The sequence below is a fragment of the Colletotrichum godetiae genome, assembly GCF_030913485.1.
Source record: "Colletotrichum godetiae strain CBS 193.32 chromosome Unknown BDP55scaffold_15, whole genome shotgun sequence".
NCBI classification, from domain to species: Eukaryota; Fungi; Ascomycota; class Sordariomycetes; order Glomerellales; family Glomerellaceae; genus Colletotrichum; species Colletotrichum godetiae.
In genome coordinates, this window is record NW_026851263.1 from 735,002 (window position 1) to 760,015 (window position 25,014).

The window sequence follows — 25,014 nt, forward strand, 5'->3', positions numbered from 1 at the left end:
ATCAGCAACTTCCATTGCGATTCGCATCGAGACCAGCTCCGACTTCATCCCACCACGTTACGGATAGCACGCGTCAAGCAAACGAACATCTCGCGCGAAAGGATCCGGCATACCGTTCAATTGCATCACGTCACCAAAAAACTCAATTGCGACTAGGGCACTTGAGGAATATTCAGCTAGTACGTTAGTCAAGGCTAAGAAGAATACGGCCTTCCCACGCGTTTCTTCCTCTTCTTGCCGCTCTCCACCAACAACCAACCACGACAACAGCTTTGCATAGCTCTTCACCCATCTTACACCTATCCGTCCATCTCATCCCAACGCAACGCTCCAGAGCTTCCCCGTCTGTTGCGTATTCGTCAAACACTCCCCTCGTCAGCTTCGGGGCAATGGGATTGGCCACTACACCGGCACCTTCTCAGATTGTTACTGGGGGAGTCTCATTAGGTTCGTCGCACCTCCTCCCTCGACTTTCGAGACGTCATTGAAGCACCCGACCTCTTCGCAGCCGCCTACCGCGCGCTGTGTCACGTCTTCTTCCAATCCTTGCTTGCGTTTTCCACTTTGCCATCCACTTGCGCGCACGCGCGTGTTTCAAAGCCCACTTTGCTGACCTTGGACCTTTTCCCATCGCGACAGACTTTTAGACCAAACCCTCCCAGTAGCCTGCCGTCATCATGGGCAAGCTACTTTCACTAGGAGCGCGACTCCGCTACCCGATCACCATTACAAAACTCCTCAAGCGCCCCGGCGACACTGTCCAAAAACAGGAGAGCGTGCTAGAGTACTCCTTCAAATGGATGCGCGAGGTCGGCGACCCCATCGCCGGCAACACCTGGCAAGAGGAGGAAACCACAGTCGTCGGCTGGGATAGTCCGGCCGAAGGCACACTCAAGGAATGGCGTCTCAAGGAAGGCATGACATTCACGCGCGACGCGCCGTGCATGATGGTCGAGGAGGCCTGCTCCCACGAGATCCAGTTCCAGGGCTTGTGCGCCATCTGCGGTAAGGACATGACCGAGGTGAACTGGGCCACTGCCGAACGCGATACCCAGCGCGCCACTATCAACATGACACACGACCAGACCGGCCTCATGGTCAGCGGCGACCTGGCTGCGCGTGCCGAGTCCGATACCCAGAAGCGTCTGCTACGACAACGGAAGCTGAGTCTCGTGGTCGATCTCGACCAAACCATTATCCACGCCTGTATCGAGCCTACGGTTGGCGAGTGGATGGAGGACCCGTCAAATCCCAATTACAATGCCGTCAAGGACGTCAAGAAGTTCCAGCTCAATGATGAAGGCCCCCGGGGGATGGTCACATCCGGCTGCTGGTACTATATCAAGATGCGTCCCGGTCTTGCCGAGTTCCTCGAGAAGGTTGCCGAGCTTTACGAGTTGCACGTTTACACAATGGGAACGCGCGCATACGCTCTCAACATTGCCAAGATTGTCGACCCTCAGCAGAAACTCTTTGGCAACCGCGTCATCAGCCGTGACGAGAACGGAAGCATGATATCAAAGAGTCTCCAGCGATTATTCCCAGTGAACACGAATATGGTGGTCATTATCGACGACAGAGCAGATGTGTGGCCGAGCAATCGCCCCAATCTGATCAAGGTTGTGCCATACGATTTCTTCAAGGGCATCGGCGATATCAACTCAAGTTTCCTCCCCAAGAGACAAGATATTCTACCCGCGCCACCCGCACCCGAAGCGAAGCCAACACCAGCAGCCCCAACAAGCGAGGCGCCGACGAGCGAGGCGTCAACAGCCGACCAACCAAATGGCAAGGTGTCTGCCATTGACGAACTGGTAAAAATGAGCAGCGGCGACGACAAGATCCTGCAGGAAGCACAAAGCGGAGAGCAAGAAAAATTGTTGGAACAACAGATCAAGGAAAGGCCGCTTCTCCACATGCAAGAGGCACTTGACAAAGAAGATGAACAAAACGAACAGGTCACACAGGAGGCCGAAAATGGCGCACATATCATGACAGTACAACATCGATCGCAAGTCCTCCGCGACGACGATGCCGAGCTGCAATACTTACAACAACACCTCACTCAACTACACCACAAATTCTATAGCGAATACGACGAGAAACGCGCCGCCGCACCTACACAGTCTGCCCCGCGGAAGAAATCGGGCGACGACGGCATCGATCTCGACGCCGTTCCAGACGTTGGCGAAGTCCTCGATACGATGAAGGCCGCGACCCTCGAAGGCACTACGATTGTCCTGTCTGGCCTCGTTCCCCTCGGCGTCGACGTCCTGCAGTCCGAGATTGGCATCCAAGCCATGAGCTTTGGTGCTCAAATCTCAACCAGGGTTTCCAAGCAGGTCACTCATCTCGTTATTTCAACGTCTCGCCCGCGGACTCAAAAGGTCAGGCAGGCAGCCAAGATTTCGAGTATTAAGATTGTTAGCCAAAATTGGCTATCTGATAGCCTCAGCCAGTGGCAACGTGTCGACGAAGCACCCTACTTGGTCGAAGTTCACCCAGCAGACCGGCGTCAGCTCGCCTTGTCCGAGTCTACGGATGCAGACACAATTTCTGATGCCGATGGCGATGACTCACGGCCGCACCTGACTATCATTGATGAAACGGGCGAGCAACGTGTACTCGAGGAAGACGATGATGCTTCTGACGAAGACGAAGGCGATCAGGACGGGGATGAAGAGAGTATGATGCTGGAGTTTGAGGACGGTCAAGTCAGTCCGATAGACGGCTTGAAGTCGTTTGATTGGGAAGGCGTCGATGACGAGATGAAGGAGTTCCTCGGAAGCGACGACGACAGCTCAGATGCCGACACGGAAAGCCGTAGTGGCGATACCGATGCCGGCGAAGACTTGCCATCATCCCAAGACTCCTCAAATCCGGTCACTGGCGGCACCAAGAGGAAAGCCATGGACGACGACACGGCCTCCGACGAAGGTGGAAGTGCGCTGTCCAAGAAGCAACGCATTGCCAAGAGCCGTGGTGCTTCTAAGCTGAGCTCAGTACGGACTCCCAACGTCGAGGACAACAACGAATCGAGCAGCCTACCTACCCCTCAAGTTACGGGCGACGAGGAGGATGTCGCGCTCATACCGGACGGCGCCGCTGCGAACGGAGTGGACGACTTTGACGAGGACGATCTCGAGGCAGACCTCGAGGCCGAGCTCGCGGCCGCCGGGGAGGACTAGTGCTCCTGACCACCGTGCAGCGAGAGGCATGGTGCATATAAAAAGAAGCTAGGAAGGGGAGGCCGCAAAAGTGAGGAAGAAGGTGGGGAAGTGAGAAAGAAAAAGTTGGTTGGCTATGGTTTATTCGGTTTATACCCCAGCCTTTCCGTTGGCGAAGCATGGCATGGAGTTGAGATGTGCAAATATGTGTAGGATTCAATACAGTACGCTGAGGTGGTGAATAGACGAAACGGTATTGGGTCGGTGCATATCTAGCCACTTGAAATTTATGGCCTGTTCGATATTTCAACTCCAACAGCATTTTCATGGCTAAAGTTGAGTGACACTGTGAGTTGCCAGTGGTGTCGAATTGCTCACCGAGGGGTAATCTCGGTGAGGGATATTGAATGGGTCCACAATATGCCTTACATAATCGGTCGGCCAATTGAGCGAATCACCATCGACCCGAAAACAATCACCTGAGGCACCCCAGGCCAAAGCTTGTCCTGGAATCTCGAGCTCGACGACCACCATATCGCATCGCAACCCACACGACCCCGTCGAACCGACGCCGATACCCCCGATCTCTCGAACGACGTCAATAGTCTGTTCGATACGCAATTCAATTGACTCCCTGACGAACGAAGGGGCAATTGATCCGACGCCAGTCACTCGACGAAACTATACACACCCTCTAGACGAGCGCAGCCGACCGCGTTGGGTCGGTAGGAAACGATTGAGACAGGATGCCTCAGGATATGCCGCCTGCGGGGGGTTACCAGGCTGTGCAGTACAAGGTGAGTTGCTTTGGCGCGGCGGAGGGATTGAGGGAGCGTGGAGGAGAGGGAGTCGCAAGAGGAGGACTTGAGAAGGGATTGCCGGGTCGAACGGGCGAGAGTTGTTGATGGCAATAGCGACATGGCAAGAGGAAGCAGCTGGGAGAAGGAACACTTGGACTGGACGCCGTCGACTGTCGAATTGGGCCTCCGACCGAGGATGCCGAATTGGAACCAGACGAGATTGCTTAGGAAGGGATATCTGGGCTCTGGATCACGCACTGGGAAACGACGAAGAGGCGACGAGGGACCACAGACTGCCGAAGGAATCATGCTGATAATTGTAAACAGCGCAACCTGCCCGCCCGTGGATTCCGCCCCGGCACAATGTTGCTCGGTATGGGACTGGTGATGGGATACGGATGGTACCACTTGACCAAGGGTATCCGAGAATCCAAGTACGTTGCGACCCAGTGACGCCCGACACGTCGATTGCAATACCCTCTATCTGGACTATGAACGGAGTTGCGGGCGATCTAGCAGACGAGATGCCCTACTGCTCAATGAGGGGCACTGAGGCACCTCGACTACAGGAAGCACGCAACGACGAACAAACATCAGAGGGGGTATAAGAGCCATCACGGGAGACATGGTCTCGAGGATTGCAATGCTAACCAGACACAGCGAGCTGGCGAGAGAGAAGATGTGGGCGCGTATTCACATTATTCCCCTCCTCCAGGCCGAGGAGGACCGCGACCAGGTCCGTAGGTGGTACGCCGACCAGGCGAGAGAGAAGGAGCTGTTGGGCGAGAACACCAAGGTCTACCACAACGAGAGGTATGTTGACATGCCCCTTCCCCCTTGCCGACTCTTCCTTGGGAGAGGATGGTTGTTTATGGAAATTTGGAAGAAGACAGCTGACTTGCGATATACAGATTCGTTCGTCCTACCTTTGCTCTTGCGCCGCAGAGCAAGAACTAGATTTTCCATACTTGTATCTGGCGGAAGAGAGAAGGGGTTGGAGAGGAGATGTTGGAGAGGAAGAAGATTTGGGGCAAAAGAAGCTGGCAGATTGCCGGCGTGTGTATATGATACTTTTCGGGATGGAGAGAACCAAGACAACTTGTTCAATGATGATGTCGACCATCCAGCAGGATACTGGCTGCAGCATGCGCTTCACCACGCCTTGGGCCGAAATGGAACCATAACGCGACCCTTCAGGCCAACGGCATCGGGTACTCAACTGCTCATTGATTTGCCAAACGCGTCGCCAATCAAACAGATGAAACCAAGCATCTGGGAGCAGATGGACAGTACCCGGATGGCCTGCTCGAGGTGTTGTGTTTGTCTCTTATCCCTCGGGATGAGTTAAAATCGCAGTGAAAGAGCCGCAGTGAAAGGCCGCATTGGTCCGGGGTTTGCACCGCCACGGAGGTAAATGAGGCCATCAATGGTTGATTGGATGTGGATGTCAAATTGGCATGCAGGCACACGACTAGGCGTTTTTGTGGCCCTGATGTAGAGCAAATCAGAAAAACACAGCTCAACCAAGGTTACACTCTTGCTGTACTTGAGGCCTTCGGGGGGGGTTAAAGATTGCAGTGAAGTCGAGGCGCAGCAGTCCTTGGAGATCACCGAGCGCTACAGAGCAAATACTGCATATATGGTGGCCATATGATTGGACATGCCATGATGTCCATCACAGCCTGCATATATGCACACTCACAGAGATACCGATGAGTTTCTACTCGCGCTCCGCACCTCTTGAAGCTGCGGCTTCTCTCGCGGTAAAAGCGGATCTCCGCGTGTCTGATTGGGCATGACCTCGGCCGGAGGGCGCGGTTCTATGTTTGAAAGTGAGACTATCGCCATGTTTTTGCACTTGTCAATGGCGTCACACGTAGTGGTTGCCTCACGTTGGGCAAAGCGTAAGCCTGATTGGTTCAGGAGAGCCGCCAACTCGAGGAATGACTTGGTGTTGGGTTGTCGACGACACAAACTTTGTGGAAAGATTGCTCTCTGGATGAAAACGGGGGTCAAGCCTTCCGAGGTTCTAGGTTTCGCTAGAACATGAGGACGCGAAGCATGTAAGTCAATCATAACCGCTCCAAAGGTCCTGTTGCATTTGGGTTTATCATGTCCATATCGTTGTAATCCAACGAGACATGTCACACCTCGTGACTGATAGTCGCTTGAGAGGAAGGAGGTAGGCCAAGTAACTTGAACTTATTCAGCCAAACTTCGTTGGCTTTGTGAAGCTAATTGATACACGAACACTCTACAAGCACTCTTGATACATTACAAGGCCTGTGTAACCAAGCGAGTGATGCTTCTACGTAGTAAGGGTGGTATTGAATCTGCCTGCCTCGAGGGTCTACTCAAGTATGTGTTCTCTAGCTCGGAGTAAATAGAGAGTCTTGCTGCCATAGATAATCCGTCAGGAGAAATTAAGAAGGCAGACCGTCAGGTAAACTTTGTCGTGAGCGAATTGGAACCGTTGGTACTTCTTCTCGTCCGTTCATGATGAGTTAGTTTTGCAGTGAAGAATGGAGACCACCTCGGGCGCACGCTTACCAGCTAGTAGTAATGGTGACTTAGGCTGCTTACTCCCGTGATCATTCAGCTTGCCACCCCTCGGTCCTAAGAATGAAATAATTGTGTACATGCCATGTCCACTAAGAAGCATCTGAGTCGGTTGGGTGTGGCTGGCATGAGATGATGTTTAGCCGTAGGAAATAGTGAATCTACGTCCAGAGAGACCTCTTTGGGCCCAGCGAAGATGCTTCGGTTTAGACGACGGAAAGTCCTCAACTAGCGGTACTATTTGACCTGCTTGAAGTTGAATAGATAGAGACTGCTCGCTTGTTCTTCGGCACTGTAAGCAGAGGCAGACTGCTCCTAGACCTCTGCATCCCCTCTTGCGGAACAAGGTCAAGGCCCTATGATTCGTTTTCCTGCAGAAAAATGGCCCGGTCACCTTTCTCTTTGGCTTTGGTGACAAGACCGGCGCAGATTAGACGTGGAACGTAAGTCTGGACCTAGTGATGGGTGACATGGCGTGTACTCGAGTTGCCGCAGTAGGGGATAAGACATCGAGGAAGGCAGCTTTAGAGGAAGCCTTTATTCAGCAAGAACCGGGCTATGCCATATCCTTGGTCTCTTGTGCAACTACGTAAGATACTGCAAGCAGGCAATTTCGATGAGGAGGTGTCATGGCTTGCTCCAAGCAGATGGCGCTACCTTGGAGGGAGTTAAGATTGCAGTGTACGGCGCCAAGGTCAGCATAACCAGAGGAACGCCTAGCTGCGGGCAGATTGGCATCTCAGCAAGGAGTAAAGTCTGCCTTGGGTGTGCGTGGATATGCTTCCCTGGGTGCCTCCGAGTCTCGGTCGAGGTAAAAGTGGAGCTTTCCCACGAAAATTGGTTAATCGTCATACCAGACGGTCTATTCACGGAGGGATGGACGAAGTGACAAGGCCCGCGATGATCTTCGCTGTGATTTTACAAGTTAGACCTTGAAACCTTCTGAGGATTTAGCCGGGTGGAGTGTAGCCTTCTTGAGAACTCGTCCCGAACTAAAGCATACCAGAAACCACATTTGAAGACGTAAGAACTACTAAGTATATTCACAAAAAGGGGGCAGGGCCACGGTCATAAGTTCTTCGTGACCAACTGAACTTGTAGTGAAAACTCGTTCTCTCACTCAGGCTGAATACGAGCACCAGCTCCGATGGAGTACCGGCTGAGGTTCGGCGATGTGGGTCCAAGCTCCCGAGTTTCGCTCTCATTCAGGGTAGAGGCGCCGGAGCAGCGACGGACACTGACACGATTCCCTGCCCATGATTTTAAGGTTACCATGATCTCTCCCAGAAGCTGGTTTTTGAGGATTGCAGTCAAGGTTTTATGAGGTTATCCGGTGAAACATTTCCTATCTGCTACGGAGGGTAAACATAACGATAGTAATTGAAGCAATGAACGCTACTGAATGTGATAAAGCAGGAAGCAAGAAGAGTCGTCGACCATTTTGTGAGCCGCAGATAATCTTACGTAAGTCGAAGCGAATGACGCAGATTCTAAAGAGTAACTTTCCAAGCAATGCCGTTCAGCAGGCGAATAATGGGTTCTTCACTTAGTCCTCCGGCGATGGCAGCTTGGCTGTAGGCTGTCGCCCGGGTTCACAACTAGGTAGACAATGAATGACTGGCGAGCACTTCGTACCTTCGCATCTATGACTTACTGAGCCGTCATGCTCTGGAGACTACTAGCAAGATCAAGCCACAAAAAGCTCCGCCGTCGTCTCGTAAGCTTCGTACACTAGCCACTGACCTCGGTCCGCGTATTCGGTGAGCGTGCGAGACTCTGGTCCGAGAACCTCGCGTTTCTCGGGTTAATCCACCCTCGATCGTCAACTCCGGCTTGGTTCATTCGCAAACTCGGATCAGGGGCGAGGTATATGGCATGAGTTCTAGGGATGGCGAATTCTTTGGAAGAGAAGACGTGTATATAAATCTCAGGTACTTGGTCGCCTTGATATCATCTTGAACTTCGATCTAGAAACACGTTCGCTTCTCTCACCGTTGTCGCCCATTTTCAGTTGTCATTCATTTTCAAACACTATAACCATGCTGATGTCACCTAATACAGGAGTTCGAGTAGCTGCTATTCTGTTCTGCCTTGCGAACTCAGTTAGTTGCCGGCATGGTTCCCGAAGCCATCTGATTCAAAAGTCAACATCAAGCTCATCCAACGATGATGCCATCATCTTTGGCTCCAATGGAACTACATCCCTCACATCCAATGGGACAACTGCTTCTATCGTGGTTCTCGACTATGGCGAGAATATTGAAGGCTTTCCTACTTTTGAAGTCATCTCTGCCTCTGGCGATACCTCGAACTTCGAAGTTTCCTACGCAGAAAGCAAGACCGCACTCGACTTATACATGGTAAATAGCACAACCCTTTCAGTGTTCCTGAATCTGAGAACGAATCAAGAACTTACGAAACACAGAGCGATGGACCCCTATCTCTCGCCGCGGCAATGGACACCTATAGAGTAAACCAATACAACATAACCGCTCCCCAACTCATTACAAACCGCCTCAGCCAAGGCGCCTTTCGCTACCAGAAACTCAACCTCTCTTCCGCCGGCTCCCTTGAGCTCCGCAACATCGGCGTCAAACCAACAACATCAACCACGCCTGTGGCGCAACTCCCCGGATCCTTCGAGTGCTCCGATGAAGACCTCACCCGCATCTGGACCACAGGAGCGCGAACAGTTCAACTCACCGAGATCCCCAAATACTCCATCCCCGACTTCCTCCAGGTCTCAGATGAAGGAGCTTACGCCGAGAGTCAGGCATCGCAAGGACTAGCCGGTGCCGTGGCCGCTCAACTCCTCAACTACCGCCTCGACCTCCAAGCCAAACCCGTCAAAGGTGGCTTCGGCGTCTCTGTTCTATGTGACACGCTCAACAACTGTATCTACATCTCATTTAACTTGGACAGCCACACCATCACAGCCCACGCCGGCGCAACAAGCCTAGACACCCTCCTCGCAACATCCCCCTTACCTTCCAACACAACCCTCGGAAACTGGCACGCTGTCCACATCGACGTAGCAATGACGTCCATCATCGTTACCCTTAACACCCTCCCAGTCCTCAACATAACCCAAACCTCCCGCTTCTTCGGTTCCTTTGGCTTCGGCGCCTCCTTCGGACACGCAGCCTACTTCCGCAACCTCACCGCCACTACTACCACCGGAGAAATAATCTATACAAACCCCCTGACATCTCCATCCTTCCTCCCAGACTTCATGATGGGCACAAACCCAGCCGACACAATCGTAGACGGCTCTCGGCGCGATAGAATCGCATACACAGGCGACCTCGACATCGCACTCGGCGCCGCCTTTGCAAGCACCTTCGGCACATCCTTCATCGACGGCTCCCTCGACCTCCTGGGTTCCTTCCAGGCAATACCAGGCTTCTTCATTCCAACCGCAAAGATCCAACAACCACCCCTGACGGAACCCCTAAATACGAACCTCACAGGTCTCATCGGCTACTCCTTCAACTTCCTCAGCGCTCTCGCACAAAATTACGAAATGAGAGGGAACCTCATCTTTGCAAAACACTGGGCGCCTAAAGTCTCCAAAATGCTCGACTGGGCCGACTCCCAAACCCTCCCCAACGGCCTCTTCAACCTCGCAGACGAGTCCTTTGGCGGAGACTGGAACTACTACGATCCACCGCAATCCGGCGTAGTCACAAAGTTCAACGTAGTATACGCCTACGCCCTCCAACAATCCCTCCCCCTCCTCGGCGACGCGGGCGTAAACACGACAACATACCAAACCCGCCTAGACAACCTCCGGTCCGCAATCAACACAAACCTCTGGAATCAGAACCTAAACGCCTACATCCTCTCCGAGACCATGCAAACAGGCTTCGCACAAGACGCAAACGCCCTCGCCATCCTCGCCGGCGTTTCCCCCTCACCAAACACCACCGCCTCAATCCTCTCAACCCTTTCAAGAGACCTCTTCCTTCCCGCTGGCCCGCTAGCCTTCTCGAACTCCACCATCCCCTCCGGCTTCGCGCAGAAAATCAGTCCATACGCATCATCATACCACCTCCGCGCAGCACTCTCCGCCCGCGACGCATCCACAGCTCTAACCCTCCTCAAAACCCTCTGGGCGCCGATGGCCAACCCACAACACGAGAATTACACAGGCTGCTTTTGGGAAACACTAAACCCAGACGGAACCCCCGGCCTAGGCATAGTAACGTCCCTCTGTCACGGCTGGGCTGCAGGCCCGACGGCGGAACTGAGTCGCTACGTGCTGGGCATACAAACTATTGTGCCCGGGTTCGCGGAGTGGAAGGTTGAGCCGCTGACGTTGGGGTTGGAATGGGCGAGGGGGCGGTATCCGACTGTGCTAGGAGACGTTGCTGTCAATTGGCGGTTTGAGGGCGAGATGTTGAGGATGGAGATTGAGAGTCCTGCTGGGAGTAAGGGGAAGGTTTACTTGCCGGAGCCGATGGTGACGAGTCTTGACAAGTCTGTTATTCGGGTGAATGGAGTTGTTATGAATGGGACTCAGTTTGAAATTGATGGAGGGGATGTGTTTGTACTTACTCAGGAACCTCTTGGCGCAGGATTGCTGGCTTGAGATGTCTACTTGTCAAGGATGATTGTACACCAATTAAATGGCAAAAAGAAAGGCACCTGGACAGTAGGATCAAGAGTCACAGTTACCAGCGAAGCACTGTCAATAGAATATTGAAATGAATAAGGAATCGATTCATCAGCATCATTATGTCTCATCATCCATGCAGTGGTATACCCAAAGTCAGACAGCCAACCGACGACCAGAAGCAGCAAAACCATCAACGCCGACCCATGACCTTAGTACTACATGGCCACAAGGCCAGCCTACACCATCTCGTCCACATCCCGTTACGCCTGAAGCTGAATAACCCTGAAGCCCTCGGAGACAGTCTTGGCAATGTCCTCGTTCTTGTGCTGCAATAACCCGAGAGCAAAGGCAACGTCGTTCCATTGACGCTCTGTCTCGCAGCGGGTGAGTCTGGCGGCAAGCTTCTCGGCCAGCTGCTTGGCGTGCTTGTCCTTCTCGACGAAGCCCAGGAGGAACCGGATGATTCTCCGGAAACTCTCCTCCTCTAGGCCCTTCTCGGCAGACAGCAAGGAGAACATGTCGACAAAGTGATTGTAGACGGCGTTGTCCTTGGTGCTGAGCTCAGTGAAGAACATTCTCGCCAAATCAGCAATGCGACGGTCCTCATCCTCTAGGCACTTGGCCATCTCGCCCAGCTGACCCTTAACCTTGACTTGACCGGCCAGAATGAGGAATGTGAGCGTCATCAAGCATGTGCGCTTGACGGACTGATCCTTGTCCGCAAGACGACGGTACAGGAAGTCGGTGTTCTCGTCGATAAGGTGGTTGAAGCACACAGCCATGTCGCCGAGAGCGATGACGGCGTTGGAACGGACGGTCGCGTCGGCCGAGCGCTCCATGATGGTGATGAGAAGAGGGAGGTTAGCCTCGCAGTATTCTGAGCTCACACACATAAGCTTGGCGAGACAGAGAGTTGCGGCGGCCTGCAGTCCCTTGTCGGCGTACGTGGTGTTGTTGGCGCATATTTCAGACACCAGAGGTCCAAACTGTGCTAACAGAGACTCGGGGCCAAAGAGAAGCTCACGCTCACGAATGTGCGCCATGGCTTCGGTAAAGTCATCCTCAGTCGTGCCACCAATCAAATCCAGGTCATCGGGCTCGTCCTTCTTGCCCGCCTGGCCGGTAGATTTGTCTGCAGTCTTCTCCTTCTCCTGCTCCTGCTTACGGCGCTTGAAGTCAAGTTCGCAGAGTTCAAGGTGCACAATTTGCTTGATGGCAACATGACCAACGATGAAGAGAAGTTGAGACAGGCCGACAGCGGCATCGCGCTTCTTTGGCTGCGGTGCCGGAGCAACAATAGTCTCGTTTCCATCCTCGTCAACGGAAACAGAGTCAGCATCGTCTCGCGAGACTGGTCGTGAGCTCGGCTGCGAGCTAGTCTGCGAGGCTGAGCGCGATCGGGGAGCAGCAAAAACTTGCTTCGTCTTGTGACGAATAATATCGGAGCAGAGCGTGTCGGGGTGCTTGGAGATGGCGTAAATCGCGTTGATTGCTTGCTCTGCAACACCATACCATTCCTTGCTCTCGGATGGAACTTCGGTGATGGAAGCCAATTTGGACAAAACGGCGTGGTCGTTCGGGAGTCTAGAGAACTTGACGGCAGACTCCTTTGCTTGACGGCCAGTCGGGTTGATGCGGCGAAGGGCAATGCAAGTGTACTTGGCCAACTGAAGATCAGAGCGGCCATGGGAACCCAAACCAGTGCGCAACATTGTCTCCATCTCTCCAACAACAATCTCGGGATTGGCTGTCGCCAGCATGCCGAGCACAATGATGGCGCCGCGACGTTGTGTCCTGGAAATCTCGCGCTTCTGCACGCCGTAGACCTGCCAAAGCTTGGCGATAACGATTTCAGGGACCAAGCCTTGCTTCATCATGGTGCTGAGCAGTTGCTCCAACGAGGTCAACTCGGCGGGAGTTGCGCCAAATGTCAAACTGATCATGTTGCGGGCGATGAAGTTGGCTGCATCGTTGGAAGTGAAGGAGTCGGGCGCCTCGAAGAACAGACGCTTGTAGACATCGATGAGATGGCTCTGAACGCCCTTGCCCTCATCACTGTTGCCCTTGGTCCAAATGAGACGCAGCATGCGTCGGATGCCAACCTTGTTCTGCTCGATGTTGTAGGCGTCGCCAACTTCGAAGTAATCCATGGCCTCGATAACCTCGCTCTTATTGCGTGATCCTAGCAGCTGGCAAACGGTGCCAGTAGCCTCGTGAAGGACGTCGATGAACTTCAGAGCCTCAGAGTAGTATCGCTTGGTGAGGGTAAGCTTTTCGATGGCCTCGGACGTGGCGGCCTCTTCGCGGGCCTTGCGGACCGCCTCGAACTTTTGCTCGTCGGACATGGGTACGGGCTTCTGGGGCGACTGCTCAATCTGCGTCGCATCGTCGAGAAGCTGCTGGTCAACAGTGGTGTCGGCTCCTTCGCCGAGGCCTGGAGCGCCTTCGGGCGGCTTGAGCGCATTCAGCTCCTCGTCCACCTTGTCAAGGCGTGCCTGCCATTCCTTGCGGGACAGCTGAGCGCCGTGCATGACTGTGAAAGGGTGTGTCTTGATAAGAGCCCCCAGAAGCTTGATAGCATTCCTCCTGACGTGACTGCTCTTGTCCTCGAGGCTGCGGCAGGCCATTTCGGCAGCGCGTTGTCGTCGTTTGGGGAACTTTTGTTCGAGGTCGCACAGCTTGACGTAGACTTGAATGGCTCTGCATCTGCAGTAGGGGTTGATATCGAGGAAGCGCTCTTCAAGGACGTCGAAGAAGGCGTTGAGCTGAGACTTGTGGTTTTCGCCGCGCTCGTCCTGCTTGACCAGGTGGGCAACCATATTTCCGCAAACCTCGATGAGAGAGCAACGCAGTGTGTACGACTTTGAAACTCGTTAGCAATGCTTTACTGATATGCGACGAGGAAGAATTACCTCGCTGTCTAGTTGTTTTGCGAGCATGGTCATTTGCTTAATGACCAGCCTTGGGGCCAGCTCGGAGAGCTTGACGATGAATTGAGAGACGGACTTGGGGCCCTTGGTGTCGTTGGAGTTGAACTCCTTGTTACTGAGCTCACGAAGGATCTCATCGGCAAGCTGTGGGTAGTCGTAGGTCTCGGCAAGGATGTGGAGGAACTCGGCCATGGGCTCGGAAAGGTGCTCGAAGTATGTGAGGTTTTGGACGATGGAGATCTGGGCCGCTGCTGAGAGTCAGTTTGGATGCGCAAGAGTGCGCCGCAGGAGACGACGTACCGTATGCGTGACCGTGGTGCTTGACAGCGATGCAGAGCACCTTGAAGGCGTGCATGCGGATAGATGTGCTCTTGACGCGCTGCTCGCTCTCGAGGACCATGTAGACGGGACGAGTCAACAGGCCGATGAAAGTATCTCTTTCGGAGGTTGTCAGGAAGATCTTGGTTAGCTTGAGCTTGAGGACTTTGCTCATGATGTCGAGAGCAGACTGCAGCTGGGTTGCCGAGTCCCATACTCCGTCCTTGTCTCTGGGCGCATTCTTCTTTGGCTTGCCGCGACCTCTTGCGACTGGTGCTGTTGAGGACTTTTCGGCGGCCTTGGTCTCGACAGCAGCAATGGTCCATTGGAGAAGGAAGCCGTAAATCTCGAGGAGCTGCTTGTGGTGGGCGAGTGTCTCTTGTTCGTCGGGAGACTCGAGGTCGTGGTTTATCGCATCGCCCTCAGCGGCCAGACCTGACATGATCAAGTCGAAGATCTTGCTAAGAACCTGTGGCGGGAGGAAGGCGGTATACCTAGAGGAGTTGAACAGCTCAGAATGGCGCTCATTAAGAGACCTGGAAGCGGAAGGCGACGAAAAGGAGGACAACAAAAGAGAGGGATCTGAAGGATGAGGGGAGATGGGTGCGCACTTTAGGAGGAACTGCAGTGAGTCGAGGTGGGCACTGCGTGTGATGGCCTCGGGGTTCTCAGCGACGGCATCAATGATGGGGTTGAGGACCGGGTTGATGACGGCGGCGGTGAGGCCTTCGGGGTCATTTTCGTAGTCGAAGAGGGAGCCATCAGCTTCCGGGGTGGGAATACTGGCGGGATCGCTCATGTAATGCTTGAGCGCATCGTTGATGTCGAATACGACCGAGTCCATGGCTGCGGTCTGGTCGAGGTGTGCGCACCCAGCGACGGAACGCGATCGAGAGGCGGGGGGAGGAGGAGGGGACGAAGAAGAAGATGGGAATCAAAAGGATGAAATAGAACGAGAGAGAGTGAGGAGGGGCCAGACAGTGTCTGTGACCGGCCGTGGTGTTCTCGTGTGGCCTGGTGTGTGGTGTTGCAAGTAGCTGGTGGGTTAGTAATGCACAGCGCCAGGAAGGGAAGCAAAGAAAGGCGAAGGAAGCGCAAAACGGCCTGCGGTGTTGACGATGTGTTTTGGCCTTGTATGTGTGTCAATGTCAGTAGGTGATTAATTGTGATTAGTTACTTTCAGATGGGAGGGTGGGGGGGGGGACAAAATGCGCCTAGCAACCAAGTGGGAATTTGTTTATTGTTTTCTTTCGGAGTCTGACGCGACCGGGCAGTGTCTGGCAGTTCTGCCACCTCTTGAGGGAAAGTCACTTTTTGGTGAGGTGCGGGGTCAGAATAAGCGGGATGATTGGTCAGCGCAATGTTTTCCAGGGGACCATGGCACTGTTTATACCGCAAACTGCCCCTCCATTGCAACTATTTCGTGCCATTTGGGGCTATTCGAGGGCCATCCAGGGACCACCCGCGATGTACCTTTTAGGTGGTAGACCCGGGGGCCAGCCGCCAAAAGGACGAATGCGAAAAGAGCACCAGACTGAGAAGAGCCCGCCGACGTGCATCAGATGGGACGCACCAAGACCAAAAGAAATCCAAAAGATTCCCACCTCTCTCCTACACAAGGTAATCACCTGCTGCCAGATGCAAAGAAAAAAAAGAAATTCGAAAAACAAGAACGTCCAATTATAACCTTGGTCACCTCCCAAGACACCTCACCATACATCAAGTCCTTGTACACTGCAGACTGCGGAGCATCTCAGGTTCTCAGGTACCTCTACTTCACTATACCTACCGCAACGAACAGCTTGTACTGCGAAAAACTCCCAAAGAAGACCACCGCCGTCTCAAACTCAATCGAATAATACAACAAAACATTCTCTCAATTCCTTCCACCACAGCCTCGGATGACGCAGTGTACAACCCAGCGAGATTCCTCAGCTGGCCTCAGTCAACCCAACCTGGATGCTATCGATCAATTGACTCGATTTGGCCAGACCCTCGACGTCCAGGCCTGGCACCGGCACGATTGGGCAACAACACCAACGCCCACTCCGCCGCCACAACACCAACGCCGCCAGACACCACACCCTCTTCCTCCACCACCACCACAATCGCAACCACAATCACAACACCAACAAAACCAGCACTATCCGCAGCAAAACCCGCAACACCACCACCATCACCAAAACCACCCGAATCAACCACACACCTATCCACCGCAGCCATACCAAGCTTCAACCACCGTCCCAGCCCTAGACACTGTCTCGAACTCTACACGCGCGCCCTCTCCCTTCCATGCCCCGGCACTCACTTCTACCGCCCCGGCAGACTTGCGATTGGCCCACCGCCCCATGACCGCAGAGTCGAGACCGCCGCACTCCATGGCCACGGCCACACGTAAACGCAGCCGCGACGACTTTGAAATCCACGAAGATCCCCCCCACGCCCGCACAGAAGACACCGAGATGATGGCCGAGTCGGAACAACACACCGAAGAGGTCGAGGAGGAGGAGGAGGAGGAGGAGGTCGAGGAACCCTCCGACGAGAGCTCCGATGAGGACGAGGTTGTTGACACGGGCGTCCAACGCGACATGGACCGTTTACAAGATACCTTTCCCGGCTTTCCCCAAAGGTATCGCCTAATTAAGAGAATTGGTGAAGGTATGTCACTCTATTGTTGCTTTGTCTGTTGTTTCCCACTAATCAACGCCCTCTGCAGGCACTTTCTCGACAGTCTACAAGGCAGAGGACCTCCAATACGAGTTCTACGATAACAGCTGGGATCTCGAAGAAAAGGACAACCTCGCTGCCAAGTGGACGTCGCCGCCCCTGAAGCCCAACGCCAGCAACACATTAGTAACCCGCGAACGTCGCCGTGCCCGATATGTCGCCATCAAGAAGATCTATGTCACCTCAAGCCCCAACCGCATCCTCAACGAGCTCGAGCTCCTGCACGACTTGAGGAACTGTGCCGCCGTGTGCCCCTTGATCACAGCTTTCCGGTCTACCGACCAGGTCATTGCTATACTGCCCTACTTCCGTCACGAGGATTTCCGTGATTACTTCCGCCAGATGAAGGTCTCGGATATGGCCATCTACCTTCGCAGCTTGTTCACCGCCCTGAAGGCCGTCCACGAACACAAGATTCTCCATCGCGATATAAAACCAACAAACTTCCTCTATGACCCCCAATCACGACGCGGTGTGCTGGTCGACTTTGGTCTTGCTGAACGTGAGGGTTCCGACAGCAAGCCTTGTCTTTGCCACGAGAGCAAAGACGTCCGCAAACAGAGAATCACCAACAGCGCGGCATCCCAAAACGGCCCTCAGCAGGGCTACCCCAAGACAGACACTCGGCCGTCCAGGAGGGCGAACCGTGCTGGCACGAGAGGTTTCCGTGCCCCCGAGGTGCTTTTCAAGTGTACCGAGCAGACGACCAAGATTGACATCTGGTCAGCGGGTGTCATCCTTTTGACAATCATGAGCAAGCGATTCCCCTTTTTCAACAGCGCTGACGACGTTGAGGCCATGATTGAGATAGCCACCATCTTTGGTGTCAAACGCATGAAGCAGGCCGGCCTTCTCCATGGGTGCATGTTCGAGACCAACATTCCTACCGTCGGCAACGCAGGGTTCTCGCTGGGGAAGATTATTCTATGGTCCACATGCCGCACTGATGGCGGTAAGGACGGTCAGCCTGGTATTCCCCTGACAGAAGAGGAGAAGCTGGCTGTCGACTTCCTGGAGCGCTGCATGGAGCTCGATCCTGCTCGACGCATCAGTGCCAAGGACGCGTTGGAGCACGAGTTCCTACGGGAGCCCACGCCCAAGCAGTCGGTGGAGATGGATGATGATGATGAGATGGATATTCTCGAGGCGTAATGGTAATGTTTTGACACTGAAAAAAGAGATTTCGATACCAACGGCGAGTGTCTTAGGGTCACATTAAGCATTGAGTGAATGGATGCATGGGTATGGCGCTCGGACATGTATTTATACAAACGATGGACGAACATATGGGAATTGGGAGTATGGAGGTAGCATGCCGGAGTAGTGAGAGGCCAAGGCTTGGGAAAAGCATACATCATGTCGAGATGCGCTGTTCGGACGGATCAAATATATGCAAGACGAGTAGACGTAAAAAGTAATACCATTTCAAATCGTACCCCGTCCGCCTTATGGAATCCTAGACACGCCACTAAACCGGATATCATCAAGCCATGAACTTTTGATTTGGAAGAGCCTTTCGTTTTTTTATTCGTCAACTCCTTGAGGTCGGATCATTATGTAAATGAAGAACCGCTTTTCCATCGGCCCTTTTCCCGTGTACCCACAAGCTCTTAACTGTGGATGACACAAAATGTTCGCAGAACGCCGTCCGCTTGACCCGTGGCTATGAAGCCATCATTCCCAAGTACCGTTGCACATCATCCTTCGAAGAGTTGGTATGATTGATTTTGACTTGAACTTATGCGACGAGCTCAACGACACCACCGGCCTCGGTGATCTTCTTCTCGGCCAGCTTGGAGACCCAGCGAGCCTTGACGACGATGGGGACCTCGGGGAGGCGGCCCTTGCCGAGGACCTTGGAGTAGCCGAAGGGGAGGAGGTCGATGACGGGGACCTTGTCGCCCTTGCCGGCGAGGTACTCCTCGCGCTTCTCAGCGGGGACGAGGGTCCAGAGCTTGTCAAGGTTGATGACGGGCTTCCAGAAGTGGCTACACAATGTTAGTGTGACATCTAGTGGCGACCTAGTTGGAGGGAACATACGCTTGCTGCTTGTGGAAGTAACGCATACCGACCTTACCGAAGTAACCTGTGAGATTGTTAGCAAGACGTTCATGGTTCCGTTTGAGATCAGAATTGACATACCGGGATGGTACTTGTCCAAGTTGGTGCGGTGGTGGTGCTGACCACCGGCCAGACCACGACCACCGGGATGCTTGCGGTGCTTGCCAACACGTCCGTGACCGGCGGAGACGTGTCCGCGGCTACAAAAAGAGAAAAAGAGAAAGTCAGCTTCCGGGTACATTTGGAAACGAAGACAGTTCTCCCAGGATCGCAGAATGGCAGAGTTGGTGGACATCACGCCCCGTCCTCTACTCACGTCTCTGTATCACCAGAGGAAAGAGTGAAGGAACGGGTGTAATAAACCTCCTTTTTGCTGGGGAAGCAATGTTGACGCCCTTGTTTTCAACATGCTTGACCCCCTCTAACCATCGCGCCTGACATGGCAAAAAGCCAAACATCATTGTGTATGTGTTCCTTCTTTTTTCATCCTTCCCATCCCTCACGACGGTTCGCTGGCATCATCAAGCCATCGGCAAAAACGACTACGCGCCCGCGCGAAACCGTCGAGAAGGATAAAGACCAGATTTATAGAATCGGAGCGGAGCGGGATTGGTAGACGTACTGCTTGCGGGTGCGCGAGAATCGGGTAGGCATGGCGTCGGCTGTGGGAGTGGTCGACTTGTGGTGGTTAGTATCGCTGAGGAACTTCCTTTCGCAAAAAGTTCGCAAGAGAGGAAATTTGTGATGGTGGTGGCAGGCTGGCGGCAGAGCCTCGGGCAATTGGCGGGGCGGAGGGCAGCCAGCCCTAAAGTCTCTCGTGCTGAAAGGGACCCTGGACTCTGGAGGTGTGCGTTATGTCAGCATGGGATTTTCCTCCTGACCCAGTTGTTTTCGTGTAGCCCCACCTTCCTGCTTCCAGCCCGGTCCACAGCTCACCGATCTCCCTGACCATCGTCTTGGACGGGACTGGTCCATGCTTGTCCCTCACCGAGGTGAGCTTATTGGGTCTGTGTTCTCTCTATCCAATGCACCTGACAACCGTGACCCTTGCGACCCTCTGCATGCACGTGTGTCGACGCTCCGGGACTCACAATACCATACCCACATCGATCATTGTATGCTTGCTGATATTGGATCCAAGATCCCCTCTTCTTCGTCGCATACTAGCTAGCTTCAAAAACTTCGCGGCGCTGGCCCATCTCTCATGTCACTTCGTCATGGCAGACAAGCCCGGTGACATGACTGTCCCTGACGGCATTGACTTCAACCACCCTTACACGCCTTACGATGTGCAGACTGACTTCATGAAAGCCGCTTTTGGCGTATTGCAGCAGGGAAATGGACAGGTCGGCATTCTCGAGAGTCCGACTGGCACGGTAGGAAACGGTCAATAATACATGCGTGTCCCTAGGTGCTAACACTCGTGTCAGGGCAAATCACTTTCACTAATATGCGCCTCATTAACATGGCTGCGGAATCAGCGTGTTGAGGAACACGAGGCGTCTCTCAAAGTCAACATGGACGACTTCAAGGATGAGCCCGACTGGATTGTGGAGCAGATGCTGCGCCGGAAAAGAGATGAGCTCGCCCGGACCTGGGAAGAGCGAGAGAAAAAGTTGGAACAGATTCGTCAAAAAGAAAAGGCCATTGAAGCTCGCAGTGCTAAGCGTCGCCGTTTCGACGATGGCCCCTCAAGATCAAAGCCTCGTGCTACTAATGGTGAAGAGGACGACGAATGGTTGCTCGATGAGCCAGATGCGGCTGGGTCAGCCAATGACGGCGACGCCATGAGCGGTCTCAGCAAGGAGACAAAGGACATTCTCTCCAGATTTGGCTTGGGAAGTCTCAAACCCGAGCATGAGGAGGACAAGGTTGCTGATGGAGTAAAGGTGCGCAGAGCCCCTGATGTTGCTGGGCACGTTGGTAACATGATTTCTATCAGATATACTACACGTCAAGGACGCATTCCCAACTCACCCAATTCATCCATGAACTGCGACGACCATCGTTCTCCTCCTCCGTGCCTCAGTCGATTGTGCAACGCCATAGTGAAGACGATCAACCTGCCAAAGAACCCGTCAAGCACCTGCCTCTATCATCACGACGGAAACTCTGCATCAACCCCTCTGTCTCGCGCCTCGGTAGCTTATCCGCCATCAATGACCGTTGCGCGGAACTGCAGAAGCCGAAATCCAAGGAGAAGTGCCCACACGTCCTGAAAGAAGATAACATTGCCGAGACGCATCAATTCAGGGACACTGCCCACGCCACGTTGCCAGACATTGAAGACCTGTATCATCTGGGGAAGAAGCTGTCTGTGTGTCCATACTATGCATCACGCGCGGCCATCGCTGGTGCCGAAATTATCACTCTGCCGTACCCTTTGCTTCTGCAGAAAAATGCAAGAGACGCGCTCGGCATCAAGTTGGAGGGCAATGTGGTTATTGTTGACGAGGCGCATAACATCATGGACGCGGTAGCCAACGTGTATGCGTCCGAGGTGAGGCTAAGCGAGCTGAGGAGGGCACGACAGATGCTCGGCATATACGTCAAGAAGTTTGGCAAGAAGTTGAAGGGAGAGAACCGAGTCATGGTCGGTCAGGTGGGCAGAGTTGTCGAGGGTCTCAGCGAGTGGATGGATGGCCAATCGAAGCTCAAGGTAGGACTCAATGACCGAAACCTCATGTCTATGTTGACTAACATGTTGCAGAGTACCCAGGGCATCGTCGACTCCAAGGTCCTCCTCCGCTGCAAGGGAGTAGATCAGATCAATCTCTTCCGTCTGATTCAGTACATTCAAGAGTCAAAGCTCGCCTACAAGATCGAGAGCTATGTTGCCCATGTTGAGGAAGAAGCCGCCGACGCGGGCCACGTCAAGGCACCGCCGAGATCATCCACGCCTGTTCTTCACATACTATCCTCATTCCTAATCTCTCTCACCAATCTGAGCTCCGAGGGGCGCATTTTCTACGAAAAGCTTGCCACGAACCCGCCAGATATCCAGCTTTCTTACCTACTGCTGGCGCCAACACACGCCTTCTCAACTATCGCCACGAGCGCCAGAGCGGTCATCCTCGCTGGCGGCACCATGTCCCCATTCGACGACTACAAGGATCATCTCTTCCCATACCTTTCCACCTCAAAACTCACCACCCTCAGTTGCGGGCATGTCATTCCACCGTCTAACCTCTGTGTGTGGACCTTGGCAGGCACACGGCCCGGCCCAAATCGGGACATCAATTCGACCTTTGAGTTCAGCTTCCAGCGCAGGGCCGACAAGGCTATGGTAAACCAGCTTGGCCTGGCCATTCTGAACATGTGCAACGTCGTCCCAGATGGCGTTGTCGTGTTCTTCCCAAGCTACGGGTATCTCGACGAAGTTGTTGCAGTGTGGGATAGTCGAGCTGCCGGGGAGCCCAAGTCAATATGGCAGCGCCTTCAGGAACGAAAGCAGGCATTCAAAGAAACCCGCGGCGGATCCAGCGACGAGGTGCTGGAAGCGTACAGCCAAGCCATCCTAGGCGACGGCACTGACGCAGAAAAGGGAGCGCCACCCAAACCTCGAGGCGCCCTGCTGCTCAGCGTCGTCGGAGGCAAGATGAGCGAGGGCATCAACTTTTCCGATCGTCTAGGTCGGTGCGTCATCATCGTAGGCCTGCCATACCCGAACATCAATTCCCCCGAGTGGAAGGCCAAGACAGAATACATCGAGACCACGACTGTTCAGCGACTGACCGATCCTGACGGCACGGCGAAGATGTCGAGAGATGAGGCGTTGGTGGTGGCGAAGCAGACAGCGAGGGACTTCTACGAGAACGCGTGCATGCGAGCCGTGAACCAGAGTATTGGGCGGGCTATCAGACACATGGGTGACTATGCGGCCATCGTTCTCGTGGATCGCAGGTATGGGACGGAGAGGATCCGGGGCAAGCTTCCTGGCTGGATTCGAGGTGGTATGAGTGGCGATAGCCATGAGAAGGGGCTGCCTCAACTGATGGGAGCACTGGGTGGGTTCTTTCGGTCGAAGAGGACTAGAGCATTGTGATAGTGTCATTGGCCTCGTTGGCGTGTACTGTCTGTTGTGTAATCCGTATTGAATAGGTTCCAACTGAACATCTTGTCCAAGAAGAGGAAAGGAGCCAAGTCGCTGACTAGTCAGTACCTGGCGGGAGGTTTGTTGGTTGCCACCAAGTATATCGAGATGCGCCCGGACATGACCGTCGTTCTGGATGTCAAGGATTCCAAAAAGATCGATCTCGAACACGGGAGTTTCGGAAGCAACCCTTCAATGTAAAAGTCAAGGTTAGTCTCAGGAGCAGCACCGATAGCTCACTCGATGACAGGCTACGAGTTCGAGTTCGAGTCCCAGTATGAGTGCGAAGAGATATAGTCCCCAGTTCAGCGCCGGGGGGCTAACTCTTTTTCCCCCTTTGTGTGGTTATTGATATCTACATACACAATCTTGCTATACCCTCGAAGGTCCATTTCCTAAAGGCACATGAACGGTAAAATGACGCTTGCTGTTTCTTTCCATCAACCTGACTGACTTTGTCACATTTTAAAACCTTAAATAATTCCCTAGTTAATTCTGTGAGAGGGCATTTCTATGATGTCGATTAAACATCAGTAAGGATTTGAGATCAAAGATCAGGCCAGTAATTTGAGATATAAACAAGTCAGCTTGGAGTAGAATCGCGAGACAGTACCCAGGGGAAGGAGGTCCCGTCATTTACTCCCGGAGCGGCACTCCGGCGTATGTTGCAAGCTCATTGGGCGAGGGATTGCACCGCTCCGTGATGATTATATCAGCATGCTATGTCAGCATTGGTACGGCATCAGTACTCCGTACCCTGTGCCACCCCCACTTCATCCCCGTAACGGTGCCTTAGTGGCGTAAGCTGTACTGAATCTCACTCTTGATTTTCTCTTTCATTCCACCTCAAATGCGACTGTTTGCTATACAAATTCGCGGCCTCGTGTTACCGTATTTCGATTGCCTGAATCGGCGTCTATCCCGTGACTCACTGCAACAATGAGGCTCTTCTACACTGTTCATATGAGAGAGAGGGCCAGAACCAGCCACTCGTCTACTGAACAAGAGACTCTCTGAATTACCCTCAGCCACTATGGCACTCGTAGCGGGAGCCGACGTGTCATACACCCCCCGCAGTTCTGGTGTTTTTGAGGTTCCATAGTGAAAATCCTACGCTACCTGGTCTAGTATTCTTTGCATACGCCGCCTCGCCGCGATATCCACCGGCCCCCAATGAGCTGACGAGCTGACCATGGTGAACCTGGGCAGGGCTGCGTCGGTTGTGTCACGCGTCGCGGCGACGGTTTGCTATGCACTCACATTCACCGCCTGCTTTCGCCTCGTTTGGCCTCGCCTGGCCCTGACCTGAACAGTCTTGACTCTGAACAACAGCCTGGAGACTGAAAAAGCTGTCTTTCTTTTCTGGCCTCGGACTGGTTGATCAAGCTTGGTTGCATAGCTGCCCAAGTCTCCGCAAGCTTACTCGTACCTTACTACTTGTAGAGTACGAGAGTAGATCTACCCCTCGTCACTCCTGATCTCTCTGACGCAGGTCTCACCACCACCACCACCACCTTTTTTTACCTTACTTTGAAGCACTTTATCTTAGGTGCTTACTTCCTTAGTTGTGGCCACTCGGTCGCTCCCGCGCTCCTTTCGCTGCCTTAGCTTACGATTTCAACATTTTGAGGCAGTGGCCTTCCCGTCTACCGTTTCCTCGTTCCTGTCTCATTCCAAGTGTGGCTTTGGTCCGATCTGAGGTTCTTGTCGACTACAACTATTCACGGGAAACACACCCCAC

General features: G+C 53.6%; 9 protein-coding genes across 9 annotated transcripts; 6 read left to right on the plus strand and 3 right to left on the minus strand.

Moving 5' to 3' along the window:
* Positions 1 to 677: 677 nt before the first annotated feature.
* Positions 678 to 3,188, plus strand: BDP55DRAFT_549565 (uncharacterized protein; the record flags this gene model as incomplete). Its single annotated transcript, XM_060568941.1, has 1 exon — positions 678 to 3,188. The coding sequence occupies one exon, from the start codon at positions 678 to 680 to the stop codon at positions 3,186 to 3,188; it is 2,511 nt and encodes an 836-aa protein (XP_060431219.1).
* Positions 3,189 to 3,913: 725 nt separating this feature from the next.
* On the plus strand, positions 3,914 to 4,924 carry BDP55DRAFT_727452 (GRIM-19 protein; the record flags this gene model as incomplete). Its single annotated transcript, XM_060579311.1, has 4 exons — positions 3,914 to 3,964; positions 4,295 to 4,401; positions 4,628 to 4,780; positions 4,879 to 4,924. 4 exons carry the CDS (start codon positions 3,914 to 3,916, stop codon positions 4,922 to 4,924), a joined length of 357 nt encoding a protein of 118 aa, XP_060431220.1.
* A 785-nt stretch (positions 4,925 to 5,709) lies between these two features.
* On the plus strand, positions 5,710 to 6,270 carry BDP55DRAFT_94112 (uncharacterized protein). The gene is made up of 2 exons (XM_060581332.1): positions 5,710 to 6,030; positions 6,147 to 6,270. Exon 1 carries the CDS (start codon positions 5,763 to 5,765, stop codon positions 6,015 to 6,017), a length of 255 nt encoding a protein of 84 aa, XP_060431221.1. The 5' UTR covers positions 5,710 to 5,762; the 3' UTR covers positions 6,018 to 6,030; positions 6,147 to 6,270.
* Positions 6,271 to 8,866: 2,596 nt separating this feature from the next.
* BDP55DRAFT_660300 (alpha-L-rhamnosidase) lies at positions 8,867 to 11,258 on the plus strand. The gene has a single exon (XM_060574610.1). The coding sequence runs from the start codon at positions 8,982 to 8,984 to the stop codon at positions 11,115 to 11,117; it is 2,136 nt and encodes a 711-aa protein (XP_060431222.1). The 5' UTR covers positions 8,867 to 8,981; the 3' UTR covers positions 11,118 to 11,258.
* On the minus strand, positions 11,237 to 15,585 carry BDP55DRAFT_580138 (armadillo-type protein). The gene is made up of 4 exons (XM_060570810.1): positions 15,004 to 15,585; positions 14,375 to 14,886; positions 14,057 to 14,322; positions 11,237 to 14,005 (listed from the first exon to the last, which is right to left on the minus strand). The coding sequence occupies exons 1-4, from the start codon at positions 15,234 to 15,236 to the stop codon at positions 11,405 to 11,407; spliced, it is 3,612 nt and encodes a 1,203-aa protein (XP_060431223.1). The 5' UTR covers positions 15,237 to 15,585; the 3' UTR covers positions 11,237 to 11,404.
* A 391-nt stretch (positions 15,586 to 15,976) lies between these two features.
* Positions 15,977 to 16,975, minus strand: BDP55DRAFT_660302 (uncharacterized protein). The gene has a single exon (XM_060574611.1). It carries the CDS (start codon positions 16,613 to 16,615, stop codon positions 16,355 to 16,357), a length of 261 nt encoding a protein of 86 aa, XP_060431224.1. The 5' UTR covers positions 16,616 to 16,975; the 3' UTR covers positions 15,977 to 16,354.
* Positions 16,771 to 18,271, plus strand: BDP55DRAFT_692975 (kinase-like domain-containing protein; the record flags this gene model as incomplete). Its single annotated transcript, XM_060577181.1, has 2 exons — positions 16,771 to 17,050; positions 17,109 to 18,271. The coding sequence occupies 2 exons, from the start codon at positions 16,771 to 16,773 to the stop codon at positions 18,269 to 18,271; spliced, it is 1,443 nt and encodes a 480-aa protein (XP_060431225.1).
* Positions 18,272 to 18,553: 282 nt separating this feature from the next.
* Positions 18,554 to 19,630, minus strand: BDP55DRAFT_94136 (60S ribosomal protein L27a). The gene is made up of 3 exons (XM_060581333.1): positions 19,262 to 19,630; positions 19,160 to 19,205; positions 18,554 to 19,107 (listed from the first exon to the last, which is right to left on the minus strand). The coding sequence occupies exons 1-3, from the start codon at positions 19,473 to 19,475 to the stop codon at positions 18,858 to 18,860; spliced, it is 510 nt and encodes a 169-aa protein (XP_060431226.1). The 5' UTR covers positions 19,476 to 19,630; the 3' UTR covers positions 18,554 to 18,857.
* A 449-nt stretch (positions 19,631 to 20,079) lies between these two features.
* BDP55DRAFT_660307 (DNA repair helicase) lies at positions 20,080 to 23,558 on the plus strand. The gene is made up of 4 exons (XM_060574612.1): positions 20,080 to 20,556; positions 20,611 to 21,069; positions 21,123 to 21,839; positions 21,891 to 23,558. Exons 1-4 carry the CDS (start codon positions 20,206 to 20,208, stop codon positions 23,223 to 23,225), a joined length of 2,862 nt encoding a protein of 953 aa, XP_060431227.1. The 5' UTR covers positions 20,080 to 20,205; the 3' UTR covers positions 23,226 to 23,558.
* The last annotated feature ends 1,456 nt before the right edge of the window (positions 23,559 to 25,014 follow it).